General features: G+C 42.9%; 1 protein-coding gene across 1 annotated transcript in view; it reads right to left on the bottom strand.

The window, feature by feature from the left end:
• Nucleotides 1–25,310, bottom strand: part of CCDC197 (coiled-coil domain containing 197) — a 259,467-nt gene that overhangs the window by 208,460 nt on the left and 25,697 nt on the right. The window contains exons 2-3 of the mRNA XM_086937717.1: nucleotides 18,620–18,665; nucleotides 6,074–6,268 (exon numbers count right to left, since the gene is read on the bottom strand). Of these exons, the coding sequence (XP_086793843.1) occupies nucleotides 6,074–6,268; nucleotides 18,620–18,665 (241 nt within the window). The remainder of the gene's footprint in view (nucleotides 1–6,073; nucleotides 6,269–18,619; nucleotides 18,666–25,310) is intronic.

The following is a 25,310-nucleotide window of genomic DNA, read 5'->3' as shown; positions in this document are numbered from 1 at the left end:
AATGATTACAATTTTCTTGTAAGATTCTAGCAGCCCAGTACAGAGTGAGAATGCCATCCAGTAATACCGCTCCCAGTACTATCATGCCACCTGGGCAAGGCCACTCATGATCTGCCACCTAATCAGGATTTAACACTTGAATGATATAAACATCAGGAATAACACCTGATATTGACAGACATATGATGAATGATATTCACAGCATAGTTAGTCGAGAGCCAACCGGATGTTTTGTTCAATGCCCCAGAAACTGGTGATTCAGAAATGTGCAGAATGAGCTGCCAACCAGGAATAAAGAAGCTTCACTTGTGCTCATTAGTTTGAAGTTCTCATGGCAGTGCAGCAAACCCAATGGTCCACGTTAATGTGTAGGACGATATGAAACCACTATTAGACCCCAGTCACTGCAGAAAAACTGTGACTAAAAGCGAGAGTAAATGGCAAAGGGCTAATGACGTGTTACTCTGATGGACATTAAAAGAGAGAAAAAAGTAAAAATATGATCACTATCATTGCAGTGCTTAATAAGCTCTCTTGAAGGTAATAATGAAATACCAGAGACACAACCTGGCATTAGCACAATGTGTAACACAAATAACTGAAATGATACAGAATGGTCTTGAGGTGAGAAAAGTCCCCAAAAAACCTTCCAAGCACACCTAAACCTGCTGCATGTAATAGACACTACATGAATTCCAAAATGAAGAGAAATGTGGTAGGAATGTCTCCTGCATGGTATGCAGGCAGGCACGTACCTGAGTCTCACCTGCATATGAATGTGGTATTCTGATTTTTACCGGTTTATTTATAATGCTAACCTAACAAGTGTGCAGAGGAGGCCTGGAGCTGTCCCTGGCAATGCCAGCGTCCAGAGGGGCGAACCAGAAGTACTCTTTTTAATGACACAGGAATACAGTTGGCAGTGTGCTGATTTATGTCAATTAATAGTCATGACCAGACCTATTTTCTGTGTCAGAAGGAAGTGTAGCCTACTGACCCCACTTGATTAAAAGTTCTTTATCAATGTAGTGAACAGATCTATGCCCTGGCATCCAGTGTGCATGGTGAATGTGTGTGTACAGTGTGCATGCGTGATACATATAAGGCAGTGACATTGCTTGCAATGTGTAAATGTTTGTTGAGTTTACTGGGATCCATCTTGTATGGCCCTCAGTTTAGATTGGCATAAGATGAAGAACAGATACAGCTTCTCCCAGACAGTGAAAGTGTATTGTTTGCATGCACAATGTCAGAGGTTGGAGGCCCAGGCACTGAATTGAGGGATGATAGAGAAAAGGCTACCCTTAAACTGCTGATTAGATTTTTCTGTGCACTGCCACTTGGTAGTTAGTGCGGGCGAAGGAGTGATTCAAAAGATTCTGTTGTTAAAGGTGGGGTAGTTCCTAGGCAGGGCTTACCCTTTTGTCTGTCCTTGATTCTACTTCAGGGAAGCTGATGACAGCCACATGCAGAGTCTTCCAAGGGCAGCTCCTCCGCTAAGGCGAGTGTTGCCCCACTACCTTAAAGCTCGGCAAAAAATGTAAAAGTAAAATGGTAATAACGAGATGTTTTTATCATTTCAATTTTCTGTGCTGGGGCAGTTTTGTGGCGCGGGGCTTGGTTGCCCAGTGGGGAGAGGTGGCACTCTCCCAAGTGTGCAGGAATGTTTGGCTACTCCTCTGGGGCCGTCCAAACATTTCATGTGTACTTCGCATGTTCTCCACCCAGACTGCATTAGAGCCTGGGTGGAGAACACACCCAGGATTCCATTCTCCATCTGAGTTCTGAACCACGGCGCTCAGACCAATCACAGCCCTGCATTGCAGCATTGTGATTGGCTCAGGGGAGCCAGGGTGCTTACCAATCACAACGCTGCATTGCAGCATTGAGATTGGCTTAGGGGAGCCTATCCTCCTTCCTGCTTCAACAGAAGCTAGGAAGAGAACGGAAGAGAGGTGGCGGCAGGTAAATGTGTTTTGTATGTACCAGTTTTTGTTGTATGATGTAGTTTGCTGAGTAGTTGTACAATATACAGTACAGAAAGTATGTTAAAGTGTTATGACTTGTTTATGTACAAAAAGGAAATATATTGTGCTGCTACTAGTCGTATAGTGCAGGTAAGTAATAGCAACATTTTGAAAAATGAAATGAAAGAGTGAAATAATAGAATTAATTAATGCAATAGTATGTGTTAGTAGGAGTTTTTACAATGTTTGGCCCCTGTGCCACTGCACCAGCTGCACCATTCCCATGAAGACCCTACTGCCTGTAAGGTAACTGCACTTGTGACTGCCTGTTTAGTAGTAATATATTGCAATATTTGATGTTTAGAGGGGTTCCTAAGGCTTCGGGCCCTGGTGCCTTTGTGGCTGCTGCACCATTGAAATCATGACCCTAGTGCCTACAAGTTAACTGCACTTGTGACTGCTTATTTAGTAGTTAAATATAGCAATATGTGGTGTTTAGAGGACTTCTGACAACTTTTGGCCCTGGTGCCACTTCACCTGCAGCACCATTGAGATCATGGCCGCAGTGCCTGCTAAATAACTGCACTTGTGACTTTCTTTTCAGTAGTAAAATTTAGTAATATTCTGCGTTTAGTGGGGTCCATAGAGCTTTTGGGCCACTGCACCTGTTGCAGCATTCAAATCAAGCTCCTTTTAAATGCAAGACAATTGCAATTGTGTCTGCCTGTTGCAGCAATATTATGTGTTTTGAGGAATTCTAACAACTTTTGTGCCCGGCGCTGCTGCACCATTCAAATCATGGTCCTGTTATCTGCAAGGTAACTGCACTTTTGACTGCCTTTAAATAGTAAAATATAGCAATATTCGCTGTTTTAGTGGGGTGCCTAGAGCTGTTGGTCCTGGTGCTACTGCACCATTCAAATCATGACCCTATTGCCTGCTAGATAAAGGCAAGTGTGACTGTCTTGTTTAGTAGTAACATTTAACAATAATCTGGGTTTAGTGGGGTTCCTAGAGATTTTGGCTCCAAAGCCGCTGCACCTGCTGCAACATTCAAATCAAGTCCCTGTTAACTGCAAGGTAACTGCAAATTGTGACTGCCTGTTTAGTAGTCAAACAAAGAAATGTGGAGTTCTGGCAACTTTTGGGCCCGGTGCTACTCCACCTGCTGCACCATTCGAATCCTGACCCTGTTGTCAGCAAGGCAAATGCACTTGTGGTTGCCTGTTTAGTTGAAAAATATATCAATATGTGTTGTTTAGAAGAGTTCAGACAAATGTTCGACCTGGTGCCACTGCCCCTGCTGCACCATTCAAATAAGGAACCTGTTGCCTGCAAGATAACTAACTGCCCTTGTTGCTGCCTGTTTAGTAGTAAAATATAGCAATATTTGGTGTTTAGTGGAGTTAGGTCAACTTTTGGGCCCGGTGTCACTACACCTGCTACACCATTTAAATCAAGCCCCTTTCATCTGCAAGGTAACTGCAATTGTGATTGCCTGTTTACTATTAAAATATAGCAATATTAGGTGTTTAGAGGAGTTCTGACAACTTTTTGGCCTGGTGCCTTTGCAACTGCTGCGCCATTCAAATCATGACCCTTGTGACTAGAAGATAACTGCACTTTTGATTGGCTGTTTAGTAGTAAAATATAGCAATAATTGGTGTTTAGTGGGATACCCGGAGCTTTTGGTCTCTGTGCCAATGCACCTGCTGCACCATTGAAACCATGACCCTAGCACTTGCTAGATAACTGTACTTGTGACGGCCTGTTTACTTGTAAAATATAGCAACATTTGGTGTTTAGAGGAGTCAGGGCAACTTTTGGCCCTAGTGCTACTGCGCCTGCCGCACCATTTAAATCAATGCCTTTTTAAGTGCAAGGTAACTACAATTGTGCCTGCCTGTATAGTAGTAAAATATAGCAATATTAGTTGTTTAGAGGACTTCTGACACCTTTTTGGCCCTGTGCCACTGCACCTGCTGCACCATATAAATCATGACCCAGCTGTCTGCAAGGTAACTGCACTGGTGACTGCCTGTTTAGTGGTAAATATAGCAATTTTAGGTGTTTAGTGGGGAGCGTAGAGCTTTTCATCATGGTTTCACTGCACCTGCTGCACCATTGAAATCATGACCCTATTGTCTGCAAGGCAACTGCACTTGTGACTGCCTGTTTAGTAGTCAAAGATAGCAATGTTATGTCTTCCGAGGAGTTCTGACAAGTTTTGGGCCAGGTGCTACTGCACCTACTGCACCATTCAAATCATGACCCTGTTACCTGCAAGGTAACTGCAATTGTGGTAAAATATAGCATCACTCTTGTATAGTAACTTTATTTTTAATCCAAAATGTGTATTACAACATTTAGAATTTGATTATAATGACCAAATATATTAGGTTGAAAAAAATCCATCCGATAATGCTTACAAAGCGCAAAGAAAGGTACTGAGGCATGAATAGCAAATGCCACTAACGTTCTAAGTCTAGCGCATCTGCTTTACTCAACTAATTAATAAAAATCAAGCATTCCAGTATACAGTTAGAAGCTGTCTGCCTTTTCTGTGGGAAGAGATCTTATCTTGACAGTGAATGGGGCTGAAACAGCTTTAGTATAAGCATCATAAATGCACGCAGCCAGGGGAAGTTAAAAAAGAAGTTCTACACAAAAGCGAATTAACACATTTTAATTCGACTACGGGAACTGATGAGAGCACCCTTTTAAGATATATTAAATGCATGAGATTTCAGAAGCACAACGCAAGCGCTGTGCAGGCAAAATCTAAAAATGCACATAAACAATTAAAGAGATGTCTGTCCTTTTTGTATTGACTACTTCAACATAAGATTTGTCCATGTTCTTGGTCAACCATCCTTTAAATGCAACTAATGATGAGTTAGGGTATATGTTAAGCTAGTCGATACAAAAAGGACGTTTACCCTTTAACGATTTCTCCCACTTTTGAAATGGATTTTCATCTTGAATTGGGATCACAAACCCCCAAGGTTATAGATGTCGATGAGTATTTCAGTTACTCCCTTCTTATTCATGCAAATGTCACTAATTTTGCCTCCAAAGGGAAAATAATTTCACTTTTGGGAAACCCCTTCTATATTTCACCCTGCACGCAGACCTATTTAAGCCTTTATCAGGGGGACCTTTCTGTCTGCCTGCAGGTTGTGTCAATAGTGTTTTTACAACCATCCACTAGAACACCCTTTACGATGTTTTTCCTTCTCAAACATGAAATTATTCATACAGCCCAATCTGTCAAGGTAGTGAGTGAGTGGATTTGGATTCACAAATATCCTAATTTGTGATTCTGTGCATCAGATTCACATTTTATAAATGAAAATACACCTTTTGGAGCGCGGAATCAACACTTAGGGCAGATTTCCTTGCGCCACCATAAAAAATACTTGCACCACCATGGATGCACCGTATTTACAATACGGCGCACCATGGTGGAAGGATTGACAGATGCTCCAGCAATGCATTTTGTGGCCTATTCCCACTACACTGAGTCACTCCTTATGCCTGCTTCAAGCAGGCACAAGGTTTTGACGCAATGGCGTCCTAAAAGTGACGCAGTGAAATCTTGTAGATTTCCCTGCATCACTTTTACGAGGCTTTCCTGCATGGGAACACCCCCCTGCATACATTATACCTGATGCAGGTATAATGTGACGCAGGGCTTTACAACGTGATGCATCTCCCTAGATGTGTCACGTTGTAAATAGGGCACATTGTTTGCGCCGCCGTAGCGTCAAAAAAAGTGACGCAATTGTGGCGCAAAGGGCTTGTAAATCTGCCCCTATGTTGTGAAACCAATAGACTTATCTTCTGCTGGTAATAAAATTTACATTGTTTAAATACTTTTTCTATACACACAAAACAATTCTATTGAGCCTTCATCAACACATACTTGTCTGTACTCTTATAGAGCGCATCAAGTTAAAATATTGTGATATCAAGATCTAAATAAAAACAAAGTCAAACTGTTTTTAAAAATAACATAAAGCAAGAAATTCAATAGGAAAGATGGGTCCATGATGTTTTAGAGACATTCTTTTAGTAAACCTTCTGCTGTACGATTTCTTTTGTACTTCAAAACGTCGACTTACTTCCTTTTGTCTTTTAGCCAATTCAGACCTTCTTAAGTCCACTATTTGCATGCGCTCCTTGAAATCCCGCTTCTTGGCGAGGAGCTGCGCACTCAGCTCATCAAATTCCGTCTCCTTCTTCAGCACTAGGGTCCTCTGAAGGGTGCTCTTACTGCTGTCCAGGATCTTGCTGGCAGGCTTAGAATTTGAGAGCACACATTTAAGACATTCAACATAGAGGCTCCCAAAATAAATAAACACCTCACTCATAACTGGCTTGGTCAATCATCACATGCAAACCAAACAGGAAAGTGTTAAGCAAACATGATTCATTTTGGAAACAATGTGATTAAGGTGCAAGATACAAAGTCACATCTGTTTTAAATTAAAAAGACAGCAAATCAGACACTGTGAGTAGCTGAAGTCTCATTGAGTGGGAAATGAAGTCGAGTGCAGTGGCACAGAGAAGAATGGCATAGAGTTCAGTGGCAGAGAGTGCATTGTTGCAGAGTGAAGTGCAGTGATGTACAGTATAGAGGCATAGAGTGCATTCATGTAGAGTACAGTGATGTAGAATGGTGCAGAGTAAAGTGATGTTGAGTGCAATTGTGTAGAGTGGAGTAGGGTGCGGTGGCATAGAGTAGAATGTTGCAGAGTAGAGTATAGTGGCGTACAGTTGTGCAGAGTAGATTGGAGTAGAGTGATGTGGCATAAAGTGTATTGGTATGGAGTAGAGTGGTGTAGTGTGCAGTGGAGTGGAGTTGCACAGTATTAGATCACAGTGGCATAGAGTGTAAAGACGCTGAGTGGAATAGAATGGTGTAAACTGTAGTGGCGTAGATTTTTTCAGAGTAAAGTGAAGGGGTGTAGAGTGCAGTGGCATAGATTAGAGTGTTGTAGAGTGCTGAATCATAGAGTGCAGTGGTGTAGAGCATATTAGAGTGGATTGGCATAGAGTGCAGTGGCGAAGAGTGCAGTGGAGCATAGCAGAGTAGAGTGGAGAAGAGTGCATTGGCATAGTGTAGAGTGGTGTAAAGTAGAGAGAGGTGTCGAGTGAAGTGGTGTAGAGTGGAGTGAAGCAGTGTGGAGTGGTGCAAAGCAGAGTGCAGTGATGTGGAGTAGTGTAAAGTAGAGTGGAGGGTGGTAAAGTGGAGTATGCATGGTGTGATAGTGCACTGCCATTACAGACAATACATCTTAAATTGAAACACCTGTGGAATTTGACTAAAAAACTCCCTTTTCCGCCTGGTGTCCTATCATGCACCCTATCCACCCTAACATCGACCAGGCAAGCCGACTCTCCTACTTCAAGCACAAATCCCGTTATACCCCCTCTTGCCTGCTCTCTTTCTCATAGTACTGGCACATGCAAAGAATAATGACCAGCCATCATGTATCTTATGGGTTTCCGTTCCGTTCGATATTTTCCTTTAGACCAGAACAGAGTCAGTCGGATGGTTGACTCAGAAAACCCCCTCCCTAACCCTGTCACCGAACGAGCAGCTCTCGCTCGTCAATGATTTCCTAGTTTGCGAGGACAGCCACGGGTTGGGTTAACAACCAAGGGGAGACCTAATCAAGCACACGAGACAGCCACGAAGAAGAATAGTTTACTACAGCCCATTCTCCCTCTTCCCCGCTGCACACACATACCATTGTGAGATATCCCCGCCCTTGTGTACGAAGCTAAGAACACACAATGCCTCGCCCTCTCTACCTTTCTGACAGAAATGACCCTGTGACAATGCCTCGATTCTCTGTCCTCAGATACTAACAACTTTGTAACTTGTTACCTCAATCACCCCGATGCAATATGTTTGTCTATGTGTAAATGCTATTCAGGTTATTCTTTAAACGAGAACAAGTATGCTATGTCTTCTGTATGACTACGTCATGAAATGATTGAATCAAGTCTAAGGGAAACTCCTTCTTTTTGATTGTACTCGTATTGTATTAAAGTGCTGACATGTTCCAAGCAAAGTAGACTACTCCTGAACCCGCTTGGTGAAGGAGCTCTCCCTTAACTCGAGTTCTGGAATAAAACCCTTTCAACTCAAAGACCACGGACTCTGCTCCTCATTTTATGCATTACCATTTTCTTGGGTAATTATAGAAATTCCGAACGGCGTAAATAACTAGTTTTTTATTTACCACATTAATTGGCGCCTGAACAGGGACGCTCCCTCTTCCCTACGCGCCGGAGATGTAAGTCGGTCCTTGTCCCTTCCATACTTTCGACAGACTTCAAGTGCACAACATCGGGGTGTTCCCGCTAACTCCCTCGAGACGAGGAGGTGGCAGACTGCGACTGATCATCCACACAAGGCGGTGAAGAAGATTGCGGAGCGTCCCAACCCAGAGCCTGACCAGTGAGAACGCAGAGTCCGAGGTCTTTGGAGCCCTGAATTCCTGCGCAAGCGTCAAGAGTCCGATGATCAGGTCTTCAAGTTTTGCTTCTTGGTGAGTACCACTGAGATAGTATAAAGACGGGTTCCATTTTTGGAAAACGGTAAAGACGAGTCTCATTCGTGAGACCCGGTACGGTTGCACTATATTCTAGTGTATAAAGTGTTTGTTCTGTTTTTGTGTATTCCAATTTCCAAGTCTTTTAAACCGTAATTTGTTGAGTTTAAGAATGCCTCTGTTTTCCAAATTATGTACTATAGGCACCAAAAAGAATCTGTTAGAAAAACCAGTTAAAGTTCCGCCTAGAGATACGCCTGGATATTTCATGTATAACAAACATGGATTGAGTGCCATATTATTTTTAGACCTTTGGGTAGACTATACCGAGAAATTAGAGATTCTGCTATTCAAAGACAATGGTCTCAGACAATTATTTCTGCATTAAACAATAAACACCTTTTCTTAGTTATAGGGCATGTACAGTATATCAGCCCAAGTACATTCAATGATAATATTGTATAAGATCAAATCAAAAAAGCAACAGCAATAGTTATGAAACCAGGGCAATTTTTATTTCATTGCATTCATGGCTACTTCAATATATAGAAAGAGAATGTGGTTGCCCAAACTGGAATATGTGCAAGAAACTGAATGTAGCGTGCTAGAATAGAAAGATATAGAGAGAGCATAGAATGAGAAGTGCTTCAAATTTGGATGTATAAACAATGAATTTACACAATGTACAATTTACAGATGGCCTGGCGTATGATAAATTCAAACCAATTTTTTTGGAGACAGTGCTTCCAACATTACATTGCACACAAGATGTAAACAACGTCCAGGACAGTGATTCTATGGCGTCGACGTTTCGACTCGTCTTTTAGGCCTTAGGAAAATTACACCTTGGCCTGCGAGTCTTCATCAGGACTATTAGTGTGGGCAGCCAGAAGAGTAGCAGAAGCCCTAATCGTGGTAGGTGACAGGGGGGTATTTTCAGTCTCACACCCAGAGATAGGGGATTACTACCTTGTTCACAAGGAGGGACTGGGTTATACGTTGGATCCAGTCGTGCAGGTCTTAATTCTCTGCTTCCTCAGTTTATGCGCAATTTAATCGAGTCCCAAATAGGTTTCCAAACGGCCCCTTCACTAGGCCAGTTTGTTGGTAAAGAAGGAAGTCCAATATAGAGCCCTTCCGTATGGGCTGCCTAAGGAGTTTGGATCGATTGTGGAAATTAGCCGGTAAGACGGTTGCCTGCCGGACTCACCCGTCCCCCAGGACAGCTCAGCGTTTAGCGCATCTCAGTAGCGCTACCAAAAGGTTTACACTCGTAATAGGTATGAAGGGGGTTGCCTCCCGCACCGAGAGCATAGAATGAGAAGTGCTTCAAATTTGGATGTATAAACAATGAATTTACACAATGTACATTTGTGCTAGAAACAAAATATTATTGTACAGCACACCTCGAGTAGCCAGCATGATTGTTACATAAATCCTTACACTTAGAAGTCAGAGAAAGAAAAATAAATACCAAGCTTCCTGGAGTGCAGAACCTGACATATGACATCTGTCTTTGAATGCAAGGCAAATGTGACATGATATGAACAAGTTTTAATGCCACGTTTACAGAAATTCAATACTGGTAGAAGAATAGTGTAAGTAGGGTTTAGGCAAGGGAAGAGATAAACCCAAGCTGGACAGTCTAAAATAAATAAAGCCATCAAATAGAAAGCAACAAAATGTGAGTTACAAACCACAAAGCCAATGGTAAGCAATAGGCGTAATGCATTCACAGGGAAGCGTTCTGAATGTCCCCAAGATGCTGTAGTAGCTGTCTGGTAGGGTTCGACCTAAAAATGGATGAGGTGTATTTTTCACTAGCCTGGAAGTATGTTAAACCTCCAGCAGGAGGCATGGCTGCAGGTGCAAGGAGGAAGTTGGCAGGAGGCAAAGACAGGAGAGCGTGGCACTGCAGGAAATAAGGTGATTCAGTGGTCTTACAAACACAAGAAGGGTATGTAGTTCCTGAAAGAACAAGACAGGTTGTGTACCCAGACAAAAAGGGGAATTACTCTTGTAGGAATTAGTACCAACACACATCCACCCAGCTAGGTGTCATGCTTCATCATTGGGTCTGCTCCTCGTCGGGTCAGCGCTGCAATACCCGACGGGCACCCATGAAGGGGCTCTTTGGCGGAGATCTTTTTTTCCTCTGCGTTCAGTTTGCAGTACACTGTGAACTACACTACACGGGTGTGGCACACTTAATTTTAATTAGGAGATGAGCCATACTGATTAAAATTGTTCTGATTGGACCCCTACCTCCTATTATAGCCTCACCTTCCTTTACATCTACACACACTAGGCCCCTCACACGCACCGCACTTTACGGCAAGGAATTAAAGATCTCCGCCAAAGAGCCCCTTCATGGGTGCCCGTCTGGTATTGCAGCGCCGACCCGATGAGGAGAAGACCCAATGATGAAGCATGACAACTAGCTGGATGGGGGTGTGAGGGTCCTTATTCCGACAAGAGGAATTTTCCTCTTTGTCTGGATACACAGTCTGTCTTATTCTTTCAGGAACTGCATACCCTTCTCGTGTTTATCTGTTGCTGGGCATGTATGCTGGAGCTGTTGAAAAAAGCCCATACTGCCCCTTCTTTGTAGACACGATTCAGTGGTCTTGCCAGCTAAATAGTGGGCGCTTCAGAGGACATGCACGGAGCTGAATATTCTATTTGCCACATCCCCTAATCATGGCCTAAGGGGAGGAGAAACATACTTTTATTTGGGAATTATTAATTTTCTTGTCATTTGTAGGCACAATTATCGAATTTTCAAGCAGTAGAACCTTGGGAAGCATGGCAGGTCAGACATTCTGCTGAAAAAGGCTACCGATTCAACTTAGAGTTTCTTTTATATTTGTTGCAGGAGGTCTACATAAATTCCTGTCCCAAACTACTAGAGGTTTCATATCATACAGAACTATTCTAAGATGGCTACGTGCACGTCAGAGCCATGACCTTGGACCTTCTATAAAAAACAAGTACTCTTGGAATACAATGTGTCACAATGCTTTAGGAGTGTTGTGACTGTCTTGGGTATTGCTCTTTATTTCCTCTTGGGTTCTGCTTTTTCTTGTTGATTATATCAGTGATTGATTTTCCTTTTTGTTGACACAATATATTTATGTATGCCCTGGTGGAAATTACAGAAAGCACAAGGGTAATGGTAGCAGGTAGAGTCCAGAGGGAGAAACAAATGAGTCACCCCAGATGTAGAGCTGGGTCATGTGGACCAACCGACATGTAATTGGGGGAAAAACAGGTCTTGGAGCTGCCCCACTCCATCAGGAGTTAGGTGAGCAAAGCTGGTCTTCACTACATTAGAGTTTCTCAGCATATGTTGTTTTTATATTCTCATTCCTAGCTTGACTATATAACCAGCTGTCAGTTCCTACTGCACTGCAGGTTAAATGTGTATGTTTGTGACTACATAATCCTCTATCTGTGCTAGGGAGGATGTAGATGGAACCTCTGCGCAGTAGGAGTCCCTTCACTGGCTGAAAAGTGCTAACGAGCATGAAACCGTTCCGAAGTTGCTTGTGTTCTGGTTCAGGGAGAACCTGGCTTTGCAGTTTGGGCTGGACTCTTCCCATCAGGAGCAGATTCAAGACAGATTTGCATATGGCTGAGTCCAAACTGAGGTGGCATGGTAGGCAAAAAATGATGGATTGGGATGTAGCTCACAGCGATTGTCAGTGGTTGAGATTAATTCAAGCATTCCATCCATCACCAGGGCTGGCTTTAGGCCAGTGCAACTGGTTCGGCCACACTGGGCGCTGTCCTGGTGGTGGGGCACTGACCTTAGGGGGGTACTGTGTTTGGTTAAAACGTACGATTTAAAAGCACGGGTTGCAGAGTTCCCTGTGCCTCTGGCTTTCAGGCAGCAATAAAAATGTCAAGATAACTCTTGTGATTAATGTTCCTACTAGAGAGATCAGAGTTTTGTCTAGTGGCAATTCTGACTCACCATATAGAAGAGCAGATGGTTAATATGCCTGCTGCAAAGAACAGATCTGTATTGTATATGAATAGCTGAGTCGATTAGTAAAGCCAGCCTTTATTAGACATTTAAAGCAAAGGAAATGTATGTGAGAGAGGGGCTATAGAGAGATGAGGGGCACATTTGCTGGGTGGTAGTGAGAAAATCCGTGCCGGTGGGAATGGAGAGGGCGCCAAAAAAGATTGTCACACCAGGCTATCACCTTGTTGTTTTTCATCACTGGCAGGTGGCACTCATCCCAGTAAACTTGTGCCCACCTTTACTAAACAAGGAACCAGACGGACTCCACTCCACAGGCCACGATGTCGTTATGAATGAGGCAAGTGGAGAAGTGTGGCTCACTGGTTAGAGGAGGCAGACCTGGAAGCAGAGGTCAGCCCGGGACCAGGGTTCAATTCCCGGCTCGGCGGGGTCTTGAGTCCTAAAATGTCCATGGACTCGACAATTCTCGCTCCTGTGCCTACTCGATTCACGGGTTCACACTCTGCAACTCTGGGCAATAGCTTGCTTAATCTCCACAACGGACCCTCGCGGCGGGATGCCTGGCTTTCACCTTGCGGATACCCTGCCGGGGTTATCTCACAGGGGAATACCAGGACGGGTTCCCTAAGCAAGCGCTTAGAAACCGCTTGGTGATTTGCGCTATATAAATTCCTGTACATTTATATTTACATTTAAATAACCATAATAGAAGCAGGAAATGCCTAGGACTGTAATGGCACATTGTACCAGCCCTCCTGCTGTTGCCACATGCAGCATGACACGCTATTGCTTTTTCAGTGGTGACGATTGCTGCAGTTATTAAAGATTGATGTGTGATAGCTGAGGGATGCTGAAAGAGATAGACAGTATTAGGCCATTAGGTGATAACAATGCACCACATTGCAGTTCATGGACATAGCATGTGCATATCCTGCATTGAAAATAGTCTGTAAGTGGATTCCCACGACTACTTTCCAAATAAATTCTTGTAGAGACAACCACATGGGGGCGACAACCAAAATCTCTCAGTAGTGCTACCTAAAGTTTGATCACCTTAGGTCGGTGACAGGTGCACTTTCAAGCCAGACTTGAAAAGAGTACAGGAAGCAGGCAGTGACGCACACATACACACACACACAAAACAAATAAACAAAGTCAGAACAGAGAGATGTGCGAGATGGTGAATAAGAATGGAAAGAACGAGGTAAAATCTCATATTGTTAAATATGAAAAGCAAAACAATTAAAGCACCCCAAAAAACGAAATTCAGAACTTATAGTTTTGAAACATTAGACCCTTGATATGTAGAAATTACCGCTAACAGTAAATAGCAACACAGCTAGCACTGTTGCAATTACACTGGTTGGATGAATACCCATTATAATACATATTTAATTCTAGGTGGTTACAAATACAGCGAGTTGCACAGATAATCCAGTTACAAAAAATATCTTCGGGTATGTCAGAAGGTAAAAATAACTTCAGTCAAACATATTTTTATTTCAAGTGTGTCAATAGTATGCCTGGGCGTAGTTTGCGGAGTATCAAGTGCAAAAACAACTCTGCTGCACCAAAAGGATCTCCGCCAGGAGCGAAGTGCTTTAGATAAATTCTGTTTGTGGCGATTTTCAGTGCCAGGTGCTTGTCTGCACCTGGCACCTGGCATCATCACGAACAGCAAGTGGGTGGGTGAGAGGAGCACTCCAGTATTTCAATAAATTTTAACTAAGCTTAGTTGCTATAAAGTTCAACACAAGCGTGCAACAGAGGTAGCACGTTTGTCCTAACCGTGCCTCAATTTGAAGTCCTAACTTGAGCGTGAAACACACTCAACCTCGTTGCACTGTTGCTATATGTGGTTCACAGATTGAACAACACTACATGCTCAACAGTTTTCACACACATAAATGAATAAACTTCTATGTTTAGCATAGAACAAAAGTTATCAAGTTTTTTACTTCACAAAAATATAAACAGCATCTCTACATTCTGATACATTTTAAGGCAAATTTTCGAAAACATTAGTAATGCAAACAAACACATTGATGCATTTTCTCTTGAGCCCAATGCATTTCGAGCTCTTCATCAGGGGCCTGAAACTGAAATGAACATGGTGTCAACTAACTCGAATACAGGATGTACAACGATTCAGACTCAACATGGCAAGCAGTTTAGTGCATTAAGTTCACTTATGAAAATGTGGTAAAAACGTGAGAAGTCATAGTGATAGCCTTAGCCCACACCACGGTGCTAGAAGAGAACGTTAAACATACTCACAATCCCAAAGGCGATTGTGGGCAAGAATCCTTAAAAAACAAAACCTACAGAACAAAAAAGCGACTGTTGGGGAGGGTTCAACAAAACAAGGGAACAGAACTGATAACAGGAAGTAAGAAATCCAAATACCTGGGACACTGAATGCTACGCAGAGATCTCGGGGTTCGTAACAACTGGAGTAATTAAAGCTGGACCAATCGGTCGCCTCAGTCTGTTAAACAAAAAACCAACTGTGAGCACCAAACTCTAAGGGCTGGTGAGCTTTGGGAACAAAACTCATCGTTTCAGAAACCTTACCTCTCTCAATGAAGCGTCACAACGAAGGACTACTCAAGCTCACAGGCTGACCGCGTTCGGGTGTTTGCTTGAAGCAGCTGTACTCGTCATAACCTCTTACGATTATAAACAGAAGAACTGCGGAAACTGACAACAGACTATAGATAACCTAGACTCTGACTCCAGGCGAATGACGACGGACTAAAACACAACTGGACTAGGATCTAGGCGCGCGCTGACAATACAAAAGACCCTATTACTGCAGGAATCACTCAGAACCAATCTACGATGAGCTTTCCGATCGGAAAAACCAACGCCATCTTAGAATAGGGACCATGTACACACGAACTGAAAGGTAAACAAGAATAGTGTAGGAAAAGAAAAATAAAGTGAGTTGGCAGAAACTGAGAGAGGGTTAGAAAAATAATAATGAAAGGATAATGCACATTAGCAATTTATACAGACATTGGGAATAAACGACATTTTATAATTAGCAGGCACAACTGTGATTACAGACCACAGTGCTAACAGGGATCACAAGAAACATGAAAGATCTATTTTTTCATTAAGACCAGCAGGTTCCTGTGTTTTGAGAAATGTTATCCAGTGGATCTCTCTCTGGAGGAGGGATCTGGTGAGATCAACCCCCTCATGGATTTTTATAAGTTCCAGTATGGAAAACCTAAGCTGGGAAATGTTGTGACTATTCTCTGCCCAGTGTTTCGCAAGATTACTCTTGAAGTTTTTATTCCTAATCATAATTTTATGTTCAGAAATTCTGGTCTTAAGTTTTCTCTCAGTTTTGCCTGTGTATAATTTACCACAGGGGCATTTGATGTAGTAAATCAGATTTTTGGTGTTACAATCACCGTCATAATGTAAAGAGATTTCTCTACCATTTAAAGGATGATGCAATTTATTGCCTTCAATCACATTAGAACAATGAACGCAATTATGGCATTTTTTCATTCCTCTATGTTGACCATCAGTTTTTCTTTTTGGTGTGGTCAGGAGTTCCTTAATGTTTTTGGATCTGGTATAAGCGAAGATTGGTTTGTGAATAAAGATGCCATTGAAGTCTGTTTCGTTCTGTAATAGTTCCCAGTGTCTTTTAACTATGTTCTTGATTTTCTGTGATGATGTAGAAAATTTAGAGACAAAGACATCCCTGCGTAGCATTCAGTGTCCCAGGTATTTGGATTTCTTACTTCCTGTTATCAGTTCTGTTCCCTTGTTTTGTTGAACCCTCCCCAACAGTCGCTTTTTTGTTCTGTAGGTTTTGTTTTTTAAGGATTCTTGCCCACAATCGCCTTTGGGCTTGTGAGTATGTTTAACGTTCTCTTCTAGCACCGTGGTGTGGGCTAAGGCTATCACTATGACTTCTCACGTTTTTACCACATTTTCATAAGTGAACTTAATGCACTAAATTGCTTGCCATGTAGAGTCTGAATCGTTGTACATCCTGTATTCGAGTTAGTTGACACCATGTTCATTTCAGTTTCAGGCCCCTGATGAAGAGCTTGTTAAGCTCAAATGCATTGGGCTCAAGAGAAGATGCATCAATGTGTTTGTTTGCTTTACTAATGTTTTCGAAAATTTGCCTTAAAATGTATCAGAATGTAGAGATGCTGTTTATATTTTTGTGAAGTAAAAAACTTGATAACTTTTGTTCTATTCTAAACATAGAAGTTTATTCATTTATTTGTGTGAAAACTGTTGAGCATGTAGTGTTGTTCAATCTGTGAACAACATATAGCAACAGTGCAACGAGGTTGAGTGTGTTTCATGCTCAAGTTAGGAGATCATCACGAACAGCACCATGGACAGCTCAAGCGGGCGCTGCTTCCTTTCTGCCGTTTGGGTAGTTTTTACTCGAGCAGCAGCTTTCTCAATGCGAATGGACGGTTTCTGAACGTGAGCGGTCGCGAGCATACACGAACACTCGCAATGAGAAATCTGACTGTCGGCGTTGAGAAATCTCGCCAGGAGGTTGATTATCCACACTTGCCAATTTGATGTTGACAATCACGAACAAGGAAAAATCTTGCTGTGAGGTGGATTTTCCTCCCTCGTGATCGCCAACTTGACGTTGACGAACGCGAAAAAGAAAAAAAATTCTGCACCGCTACTCTGAGTTTTTCAGAACTCCGCGTGAACCTCATAACACGGAATGCAGGAAACTCCGCAAACTCCACAAGCGGAGCGGAGTTCACTGCCCAGACTTAGTCAATCGGGCCCTATGCAAAACAAAATATTGTTTACTGCCCATGCATTAACACATAACTAAAGCTTTATGTCGAGAAAGACTTTCACCAGTTTAGAACAATTTCTTATCTCAGGCTTTGTTTTAACTGTAATAGGGATTACTTGTACTAATTTAGTTATAAGGAATTTCAGCACTGGCAAGTATGTTCTCCATCGGTAATGCTTCTATACACAGACATTTCAAAATGTTGTTTCCATGAGACATTTACATTAAAAACTGCCATTTTGGAGGAACAAAAGTAGCAAAAATGATTGTTTAATGTATATAATTCATTTAGCACTTAAATAATTGAATGTGAATAACCATGTGAGTGTTGAGTCTACTGTTCAGAGGTAATACAGTCTCTTGTGCTTTTGAATGGAACCACTTCTTTGACTGCGGAATGATACACTAAGTAGCCAATAGCAAAGAAATGAGAGTAATTAGTCTCTTTTGGAGCCAATGCCCACTCCATGTAGAGTTTAAATAATTTTTAACAGTACTCAATACAGGCTACTGTATTGTCATGCCAGGCCTAAAACATTAGTCTTAATCACCAAATATCAGCGTCAGTGCCCACTACCTCAAACCTCAGGCACAAATCTAGCACCGTTTCGTAAAGATGGCAATGGCCCTATAAAAGGAATTCACCTGAAGCTTGGCTGCCTGTGGCTCTGGATGAGAGGCAAGCAAACTGCACTGTCTAAGCACCTGACACCAGAGACTACTCCAGGCTGTTCGAAATATTGGACAGATATCTTCCCAAAGACCAGTGGTGATTAGATTTTGAGCAAAGAATGGTGATTAAAACAATGCATTCATCCGATATTTGATGTGCACCTGAAAATGTTCTTATCTAAATCAAAGTTTAATCTGGATATTTGTGCTTTGTATATAAGCAATATTGTGAATTTGATATAACACTGTATGGCTGTTCCAGTGCACACCATGGAACCTTGAATAAGTGTAAAGTAACACACACACACAAAACTTAGGATCACATCATAGCAAATGTGGCTACAATGAAAGCGACCCATCAGTAAATCTAAATTGAAAACATGAACAGTCAAACATGAAGCAGGGAACAACATTGTGGAATAGAGCTAAAAACGTGTTCAACATATGCTTTCCGGCATTTCCTGATTTCCTCTCTGGGGAGTTACAAGATGGCAGGATACCTCTGTTGGGCCCAGGACCAAAATAGCTTCACATCTTTATTACTCAAAAGTGAAACAGGGAGTGAAGTGCCAGATATACCATCAAATAACATCGAAAACCAGTAAAGGTCGCTTCTTACCTCTCTTATGATAGGGATACTGGTGACATCTTTGTCTTCGTCACATCTAAAATAAAACGGATTGAGTTTAAAAACACCGTCTGCATAGGAACGCGCATGCGCTCTGACCAATATTTCTGCCAGCGAACCTCGTTAATGTAAGCACACAACAAACACATTCTGTAAAACAAGACTTAACATGATGTGGCAAGAATGAAACGACTTCCATCAAACCTGTCCATGGTCGAAAGTGTTCTACTAATATTCTATCCCTTCCTGTGTGTGAACATGGAGATGCTAAACGCGTGGGCAAGGAATAGGGAGGGTGCAGGTCCCCTGGCCGATCCATAGTAAGCAGTGCCTGATTTGCAAAAAAAATGAGTGCTAGGGCTCTCGTCAGGAAGCAAATGCACCTTGTACCACACATTGCCCCCGTCATGCTGCCAATGATAGAAACAACACAAGTCCTAATATTCACACTCCTACAAGTGAAACATTACAGACTATTTCAGGCCCCCAAAGCTATAAGAAGAGCTGGGGTCGCAGGTAATATTCATTTTTAGGTCTTGCCTAGCGGTGCAGCGCATGCGCTGCTCGCTTTGCGAGCCATGCAGTATACACTATAGGTGACGGAAGCCCCGCCCATTTTTTCCTTGGCTTGTGGGTTTTTCCTTTCTAAATGCTGCCTTCTGATTGGTTTAGCGGCTGCTAGTCCCGCCTTATGACGGCCATGTCTCCTTCCACAGCTATTGGCCCCTTTACAGCGTGTTTCCAGAGCACTACTTTGTTCCCCTGCTACCCCTCGCGCTGTCCGAGACTTCTCTCCCGCCCCCACCACTTCCATTGTTCATGCCTTATTAACGCCCGCACTTCCATTTGCAATGCAATTGGTCTTGTGTACATACGAGTCCTCTTGCATTGCCAATGCTTGTCTTGTTTTAAAATGGTTGCATTGGTTTCGCGGGCTAGAACTCAACAACAGCGCACTGGTGAAACGGCCGCTCGGATCCAGCGCTGCTGCTGCGGTGGATGTCCGTCTTCTATGCCCAGTGCTAGCTGCGGTGGATGTCCGTCTTCTATGCCCAGTGCTGGCTGCGGTGGATGTCCGTCTTCTATGCCCAGTGCTGGCAGCTGTGGATGTCCATCTTTCATGTCCACGCCGGACCCGCCACACAGAGCCCGTCTCCCGCTCCTCCATGCTCCTAGCTTGTGACAGTCCCGGGCTCAGAGGAGGCACTCTCACCCAGCAGCCGCCCGTTCCCTGCCGTGCCCCTTCTTGGGACAGCTCCGTAGGCCTCAGCCATGAAGATCGAGGAGGTGAAGAGCATCTCGAAGACCCAACGCTTTGCTGCGCACAGCCAGGTGAAGGGTCTGGGACTGGACTCGGACAGTGGCCTAGCCAAGCCTGCCGCCCCGGGGCTGGTGGGGCAGGAGACTGCTCGAGAGGTATGGGGAGATGTGTAGCTGCGGCAGGGACAGCGCAAAATTATGGGATCTACCTGCATACTGTTTTGATGGGCCCCTGAGATGTCAAAGGCATTCCTAGACTTGAAGCTCAATGAGGGCCCCTGGAGGGTGGGGGCCCCATTAACCGTAAGCACCTGAGTTACGCCTCCTGGAGTGAGGACGGAACTGCCTCCTCGCTGAATGAGCTACCAGCATGCTTTTCGTGTCCTTCCTTCCTCCTGCATCTCAGCATATCCTCGCTTAGAGGATGGTACTCCAATAAAATGCCTTTCAGACATTTGTATTGGCACACCCTCCTTAAAACATGCATCAACCTTACAAACATGAGCCATTTTCTATTAACTTCACTTCTCAATGTTATAATATTTGGCACTTGTATAGTGCACATCTGCCAATAGTACTTCATTGCAGCCCTCTTAACTGTTTGGAGCAAATACAGACAGACCTGTGTTTTTGGTTAGAGTGCTGTGTCCTTGTATTGCTGGGCAGCTCATTGAGATCAAGGTTAATTGCTGAAATATATGATAATCCGCACCTCATAAGTTTGAATCCTGACATGGCCGACTCAGCCTTCCATCCTTCCAATGTCAGTAAATTGAGTATTGTTACAATGAGTTTTACTAGCTCCTGTTATCTACAATGCTTGGAACTATTCAAACTATTATTGTTCTTTGTTATTTTTAATATGGTCTGTATGAGAAGATTTAGACTAGGCATGTGAATACTGGACTTGGACGGAAGGTTGATTTTAGTAGGTGCAGTGCTGCATAGCAGGAAGTGAGTGAATTAAAGAGTGCTTCATGCAGAAATTGTTCTCTCTACCCGTTGACGGGGCTAGGGCATGATTGGTGTGTTATGTAGTTCTCATGTTAGTCGAGAGGCCATGAGTGAGTATAGTAATGCAGCTTTATTTTTGGTTATTGTGTATGCATAGATGCCCTGATGATGCAACCAAAGAAGAAACCCGTAGATACCTAAGTTAAGGTTCTGTGGTTCTCCCATAGGCATTGAGGGCTCAGCAATTTCAGTGTGTTAAATTGGGATCTGATGAATTCTTATCACCTGATGCCCAGGACACATTGTTCGGTGGTCGGGGCAACACATTTTCACGTTTACATTGTTCAGCGGACAAGCAGGCCCAATTCTCTGAAGTGCAAACCTCTTGGCTGCAGGTTTACATTACCAATCGGTGTAAGGATTGCCTGCTACTAAACCAAGATGTGTATATGGTCTTTGAGTCACTGATACAATGCCTTTATTATTACGGCCAGTGCTGTAAGGAATGGCAGTGAGGCCAGCCTCACTTACTTTCAGTGGTTCTAGTACAAAAAAGTACATGTTTGTAAAAGTTAACAATTTGAGGCTACGTAGAATGCTCCCAAAATGCTTTCCAATAACATGCAGAAGCCTGAATGTAAGACTGGTGTTTATTTATTTTTTAATTTAAAAATAAAATGTGCACCAAAACTTTAGATACAGTTTCTACAATACATCTTTTGGTGAAAATGTTTTTAAAAATATACATAAATTAATTGAGGGCAAATCAGTGTAAGACTATTATGGGAAACATGTAATTAATATACGTGCCCAGTTCTTAAAGAAAGACACAAAAGTGTACCCACAGATATGCCTTTGCGCAGATTGACATTACCACAAGTTTAAGCTATTGGCACTGTAAATGACAGGTCCTTTTATTTACGTTTTTAAAAACAAAACATAAATAAAAGTAATTGTCATTTATAATGCCAATAGCTCAAACTCGCGTAAATGCGAGACCAATTGCATTGCAAATGCTTGTTAATGTTGTGGTCATCTATAAATTAGCCAGTCTGTGCTACCTTCTGGCAGACTGTCACAGACCCCGGTGCTGCTAATTAACTGCGGTGCAGAGCACCAGAAACCACGGGTTCAAATTAAGCACTGACGGTAAGGGGGGGTGGAAGAGTTCGGGTGAAAACATATATGAAAGGCTAGTTTAGTGGTAAAGGCAGCAGGCGGAGGGGTAAGCAAAAGACTGAACAAATGGAAACCAGGAATATTAAGAAAGTAAAGCAAGTAAGCTGTGGGAAGGCTACAGTGGTACTTATCTGGAAGCAGAGAATCGAGGAAGGTGGCTGTGTCTTAGGAAGTACCTGTTTCTATGTCTTCACTGCTGTATTGTGACATCACTGTTTCTATGATATGTCCGCATAGTGAGCCCTGTTTGCGCTTTGAAGAGACTGTCGTTATCGGGTGGTCAGTAATAGGGCAGTCCAGTGCTTAACCACATCGCTGCGGCGGCTATTCCGCCGCAGCGCTAAGTGGGCGGGGTGGCCGCGCAGCAGCCACATGCTGGTGACAGAACCGCTCCGTCACCAGCCGCGGTTGGGCTGTGCTTGTGACGGAGCGGTTCCGTCATGGCCCCGCCCCCTCAATAGAACGCGCCGCGCAGGCCCAAAATCAGCGCCACGCAGGCGCTGCGGCAGGGCCATGACGGAACCGCTCCGTCATCAGCACAGCCCAACCGCAGCTGCTGACGGAGCGGTTCCGTCATCAGCATCGAACGGGTTAATGTGCAAATAATATCGATAATAATAATAATAATAATTGTAGCTGCAGAGGCCGAAAGTTTATGTTGTGGTTGGCGACCACCGGTGCTAATAACTTTGATTCCTTCTCTTACTCTATTCTACATGGAGTGCCTCTTTCTGTTATTTTTAGAGATGCTTTCTCAAGTTAACATAGAACAGAACTTGCAGGTCTCTGTAGCGTCCTCCCCGGACGGGAGCATGCAAATTAACACGCCGCACATGGAGCTCCGTAGCAGATGTCTTTATTCTTTCGTGTACGATCACACACTGCACACTTTATGTCATGACTTTAATAGCCACACCTTAACACTTCCCAACAGATCAAGTAAATTCCTTTTCAGGGTCTGCCCAGAACCATGTAGGCCCTAGGCTTCTAGCATCAAAGACACTACAGTCTCTAGTTGTTTGGTACACAGTTCCAAGTAATTAAGTGTGGTCAAAATTGGAGTCTAAATGTGTATGTGATAACCGGGCTGACATTTTTCATTAGAAACCTACTGATAGAGCTGCAACTGTCAGGGTTTCTGAACACAAAGGCTGCCTTGTCATGATTCCATCTCATGCCCCTTTATCTCACTCCAGCAGGTTTGCTTTCATCTCTGATTTCTTCCTTTGCACTATTTTCCCATCTTTCTCGCAGACCTGCCAACTTGGGAAACTTTCCCAGTATGAGGAGGGGCAGGGCCTTGAAAGGGCAGAGCTCAGTGCCGAGCACTGCACAAGGCACTTTTAAATTCACTGCCTCTAAGCCCCACCTCTCTACCACTGATCCCCCCCGCCAATCCGTCAGCACCCAAAATACAAATTTTAAGGCTGCTGACAAAGTCCTGGGGGTTTCACACTCTGTAAGAGACATTGGCTGGGCAGAATTTCCAAACATTTAGCTGATAACCTGCTCTCTGCAGGGGTTTCCAGCTAATTGTGTGCACACCGTGTGATATTGACCTTTTGATGGGAGCCGATATTGTGTGACATACAGTAGCACTGTGTGAGTTGGAAGGTCTGTTCTATTCTATTCCTTCTTCTGTCACCCTTTTCTGCATTTCTTTCTCTTGCTGTAGATTAATGTCTCCCAACAAAAGTAAGTCCTGGTTCCAACAATTAGATCCTTTGTGATTTTAAGTGCAAATCCTTCTGATAACTTATCCGTGTGGCCTCAGTATGTGGGAATGTCCACGAGGAAAGTGAAAATCTGCATCTTAGAGGACAAAGGCAATATATAATGTGCCTTCCTAATGACTAAAAGTCGCCCACTTCAAAGAAAGAACCATTTCCCTGATGCCTTGGAACAGAGGTTATTGAAATAGTGTCACCCTCAAGAGATCTAACATTCCTCCACTTAAAAGATCAAAAATGGGTCTTCGAAATGAAGACCCACTGCGTGGGAATTAATGATAAAATCAAATGAGGCCAAATGTACAGTCCTGAGTCTCCAGGAAATACTGGCTACATTCAGCAAACCCATATACTATCAGTGACTTCTTTTTCTTTAGGTGTACATGAATAATCGGAATATAGACTGCACATTTTAGTCATCTTTAAACTTTTGCTAGGAAGGATACAATGGCATTCCCCAGATGCCATTGCTCAACCTCAATATTCTAAGATGTTTATGATTCCTTAACTTTTGTAAGGCTAATCATTAATATATGTGCTGTGCCCTATATATAAAATAGATCACAAGTCAGACTATAGACCATAGGGCCATGTCCATTTTATAACTAGGGCTTACTAGAATGTTAAATGTGACACAGAAATTGTATTGCATCCATTATCATTATTACCATTATTATTATTGTATCAGTAGACAGAAGCCGATGAAAGTGATTACACGCACCAAAGGAGAAAATAGTAGATCATATACACATGAGAAACTATGAAAGGGCTAATGATGCACTCAATGAGTCTAGTGAGTGTGTCCTTACACAGCAAGCATGTTTATTCATTCCACCACTACTCTGTCATAGTACTTCCTATTCACTAAATAAGCAGCTGACTGTGATTGGCTCACACTCCTAGGCATGGACACTGACTAGGCACCAGACAGTTTTTATCTTAACTCACTGTGTCTTATCAATTGTCTGGAGAGCTAGTGATGCCAGAGAAGACAATAAGAAAACCCACAGGAAATGTGTTGCTTCAAAATGGTGAAGCGGCTTCATTTCTGCATCAGTTGTAGACCATACAGAGGTTTCCCACACTCAAGGGCTCTTTTCCCAACCTGAAAATATCGCAGTTTAGCCACCTCATTTAAAATCAGGAAACAACTGCATTTCTGATGACATGGCCTCAGCTAGCAGTGCTTTTGGAAAACCTTGACCAGGTGACTGTCCACCACAAATGTAGGTAAGTAGTACATTCTCACAAAATTTAGCATGGGGTTACAGAGCGACATGGTTAAATTATCACCATCCAGCAGTCAAGCAATGCAGCGCCCTGGAGGTTTTCTAAGTCTAAGCAATATGTTTTTGACAACCTACCAATTATATCTTGTTTTTACTTTAATTCTTCACTTCATTTTGCATCTCCTAACTTGGGATCATTAAGGTCTTGACTATTGTGGGTCTTTTTTACCCGATCTTTAAATCTGATATCCCTACTTTATAGTCTTCTCAAAACTTGCCTCTACTATAATTAGGTATTTTTAAATGTTCCTTGTAACTTACACCTGACTC

Source organism: Lissotriton vulgaris, chromosome 9, assembly GCF_964263255.1.
Source record: "Lissotriton vulgaris chromosome 9, aLisVul1.2, whole genome shotgun sequence".
Taxonomy (NCBI): Eukaryota; Metazoa; Chordata; class Amphibia; order Caudata; family Salamandridae; genus Lissotriton; species Lissotriton vulgaris.
This window is presented reverse-complemented; position numbering and strand designations above follow the sequence as displayed.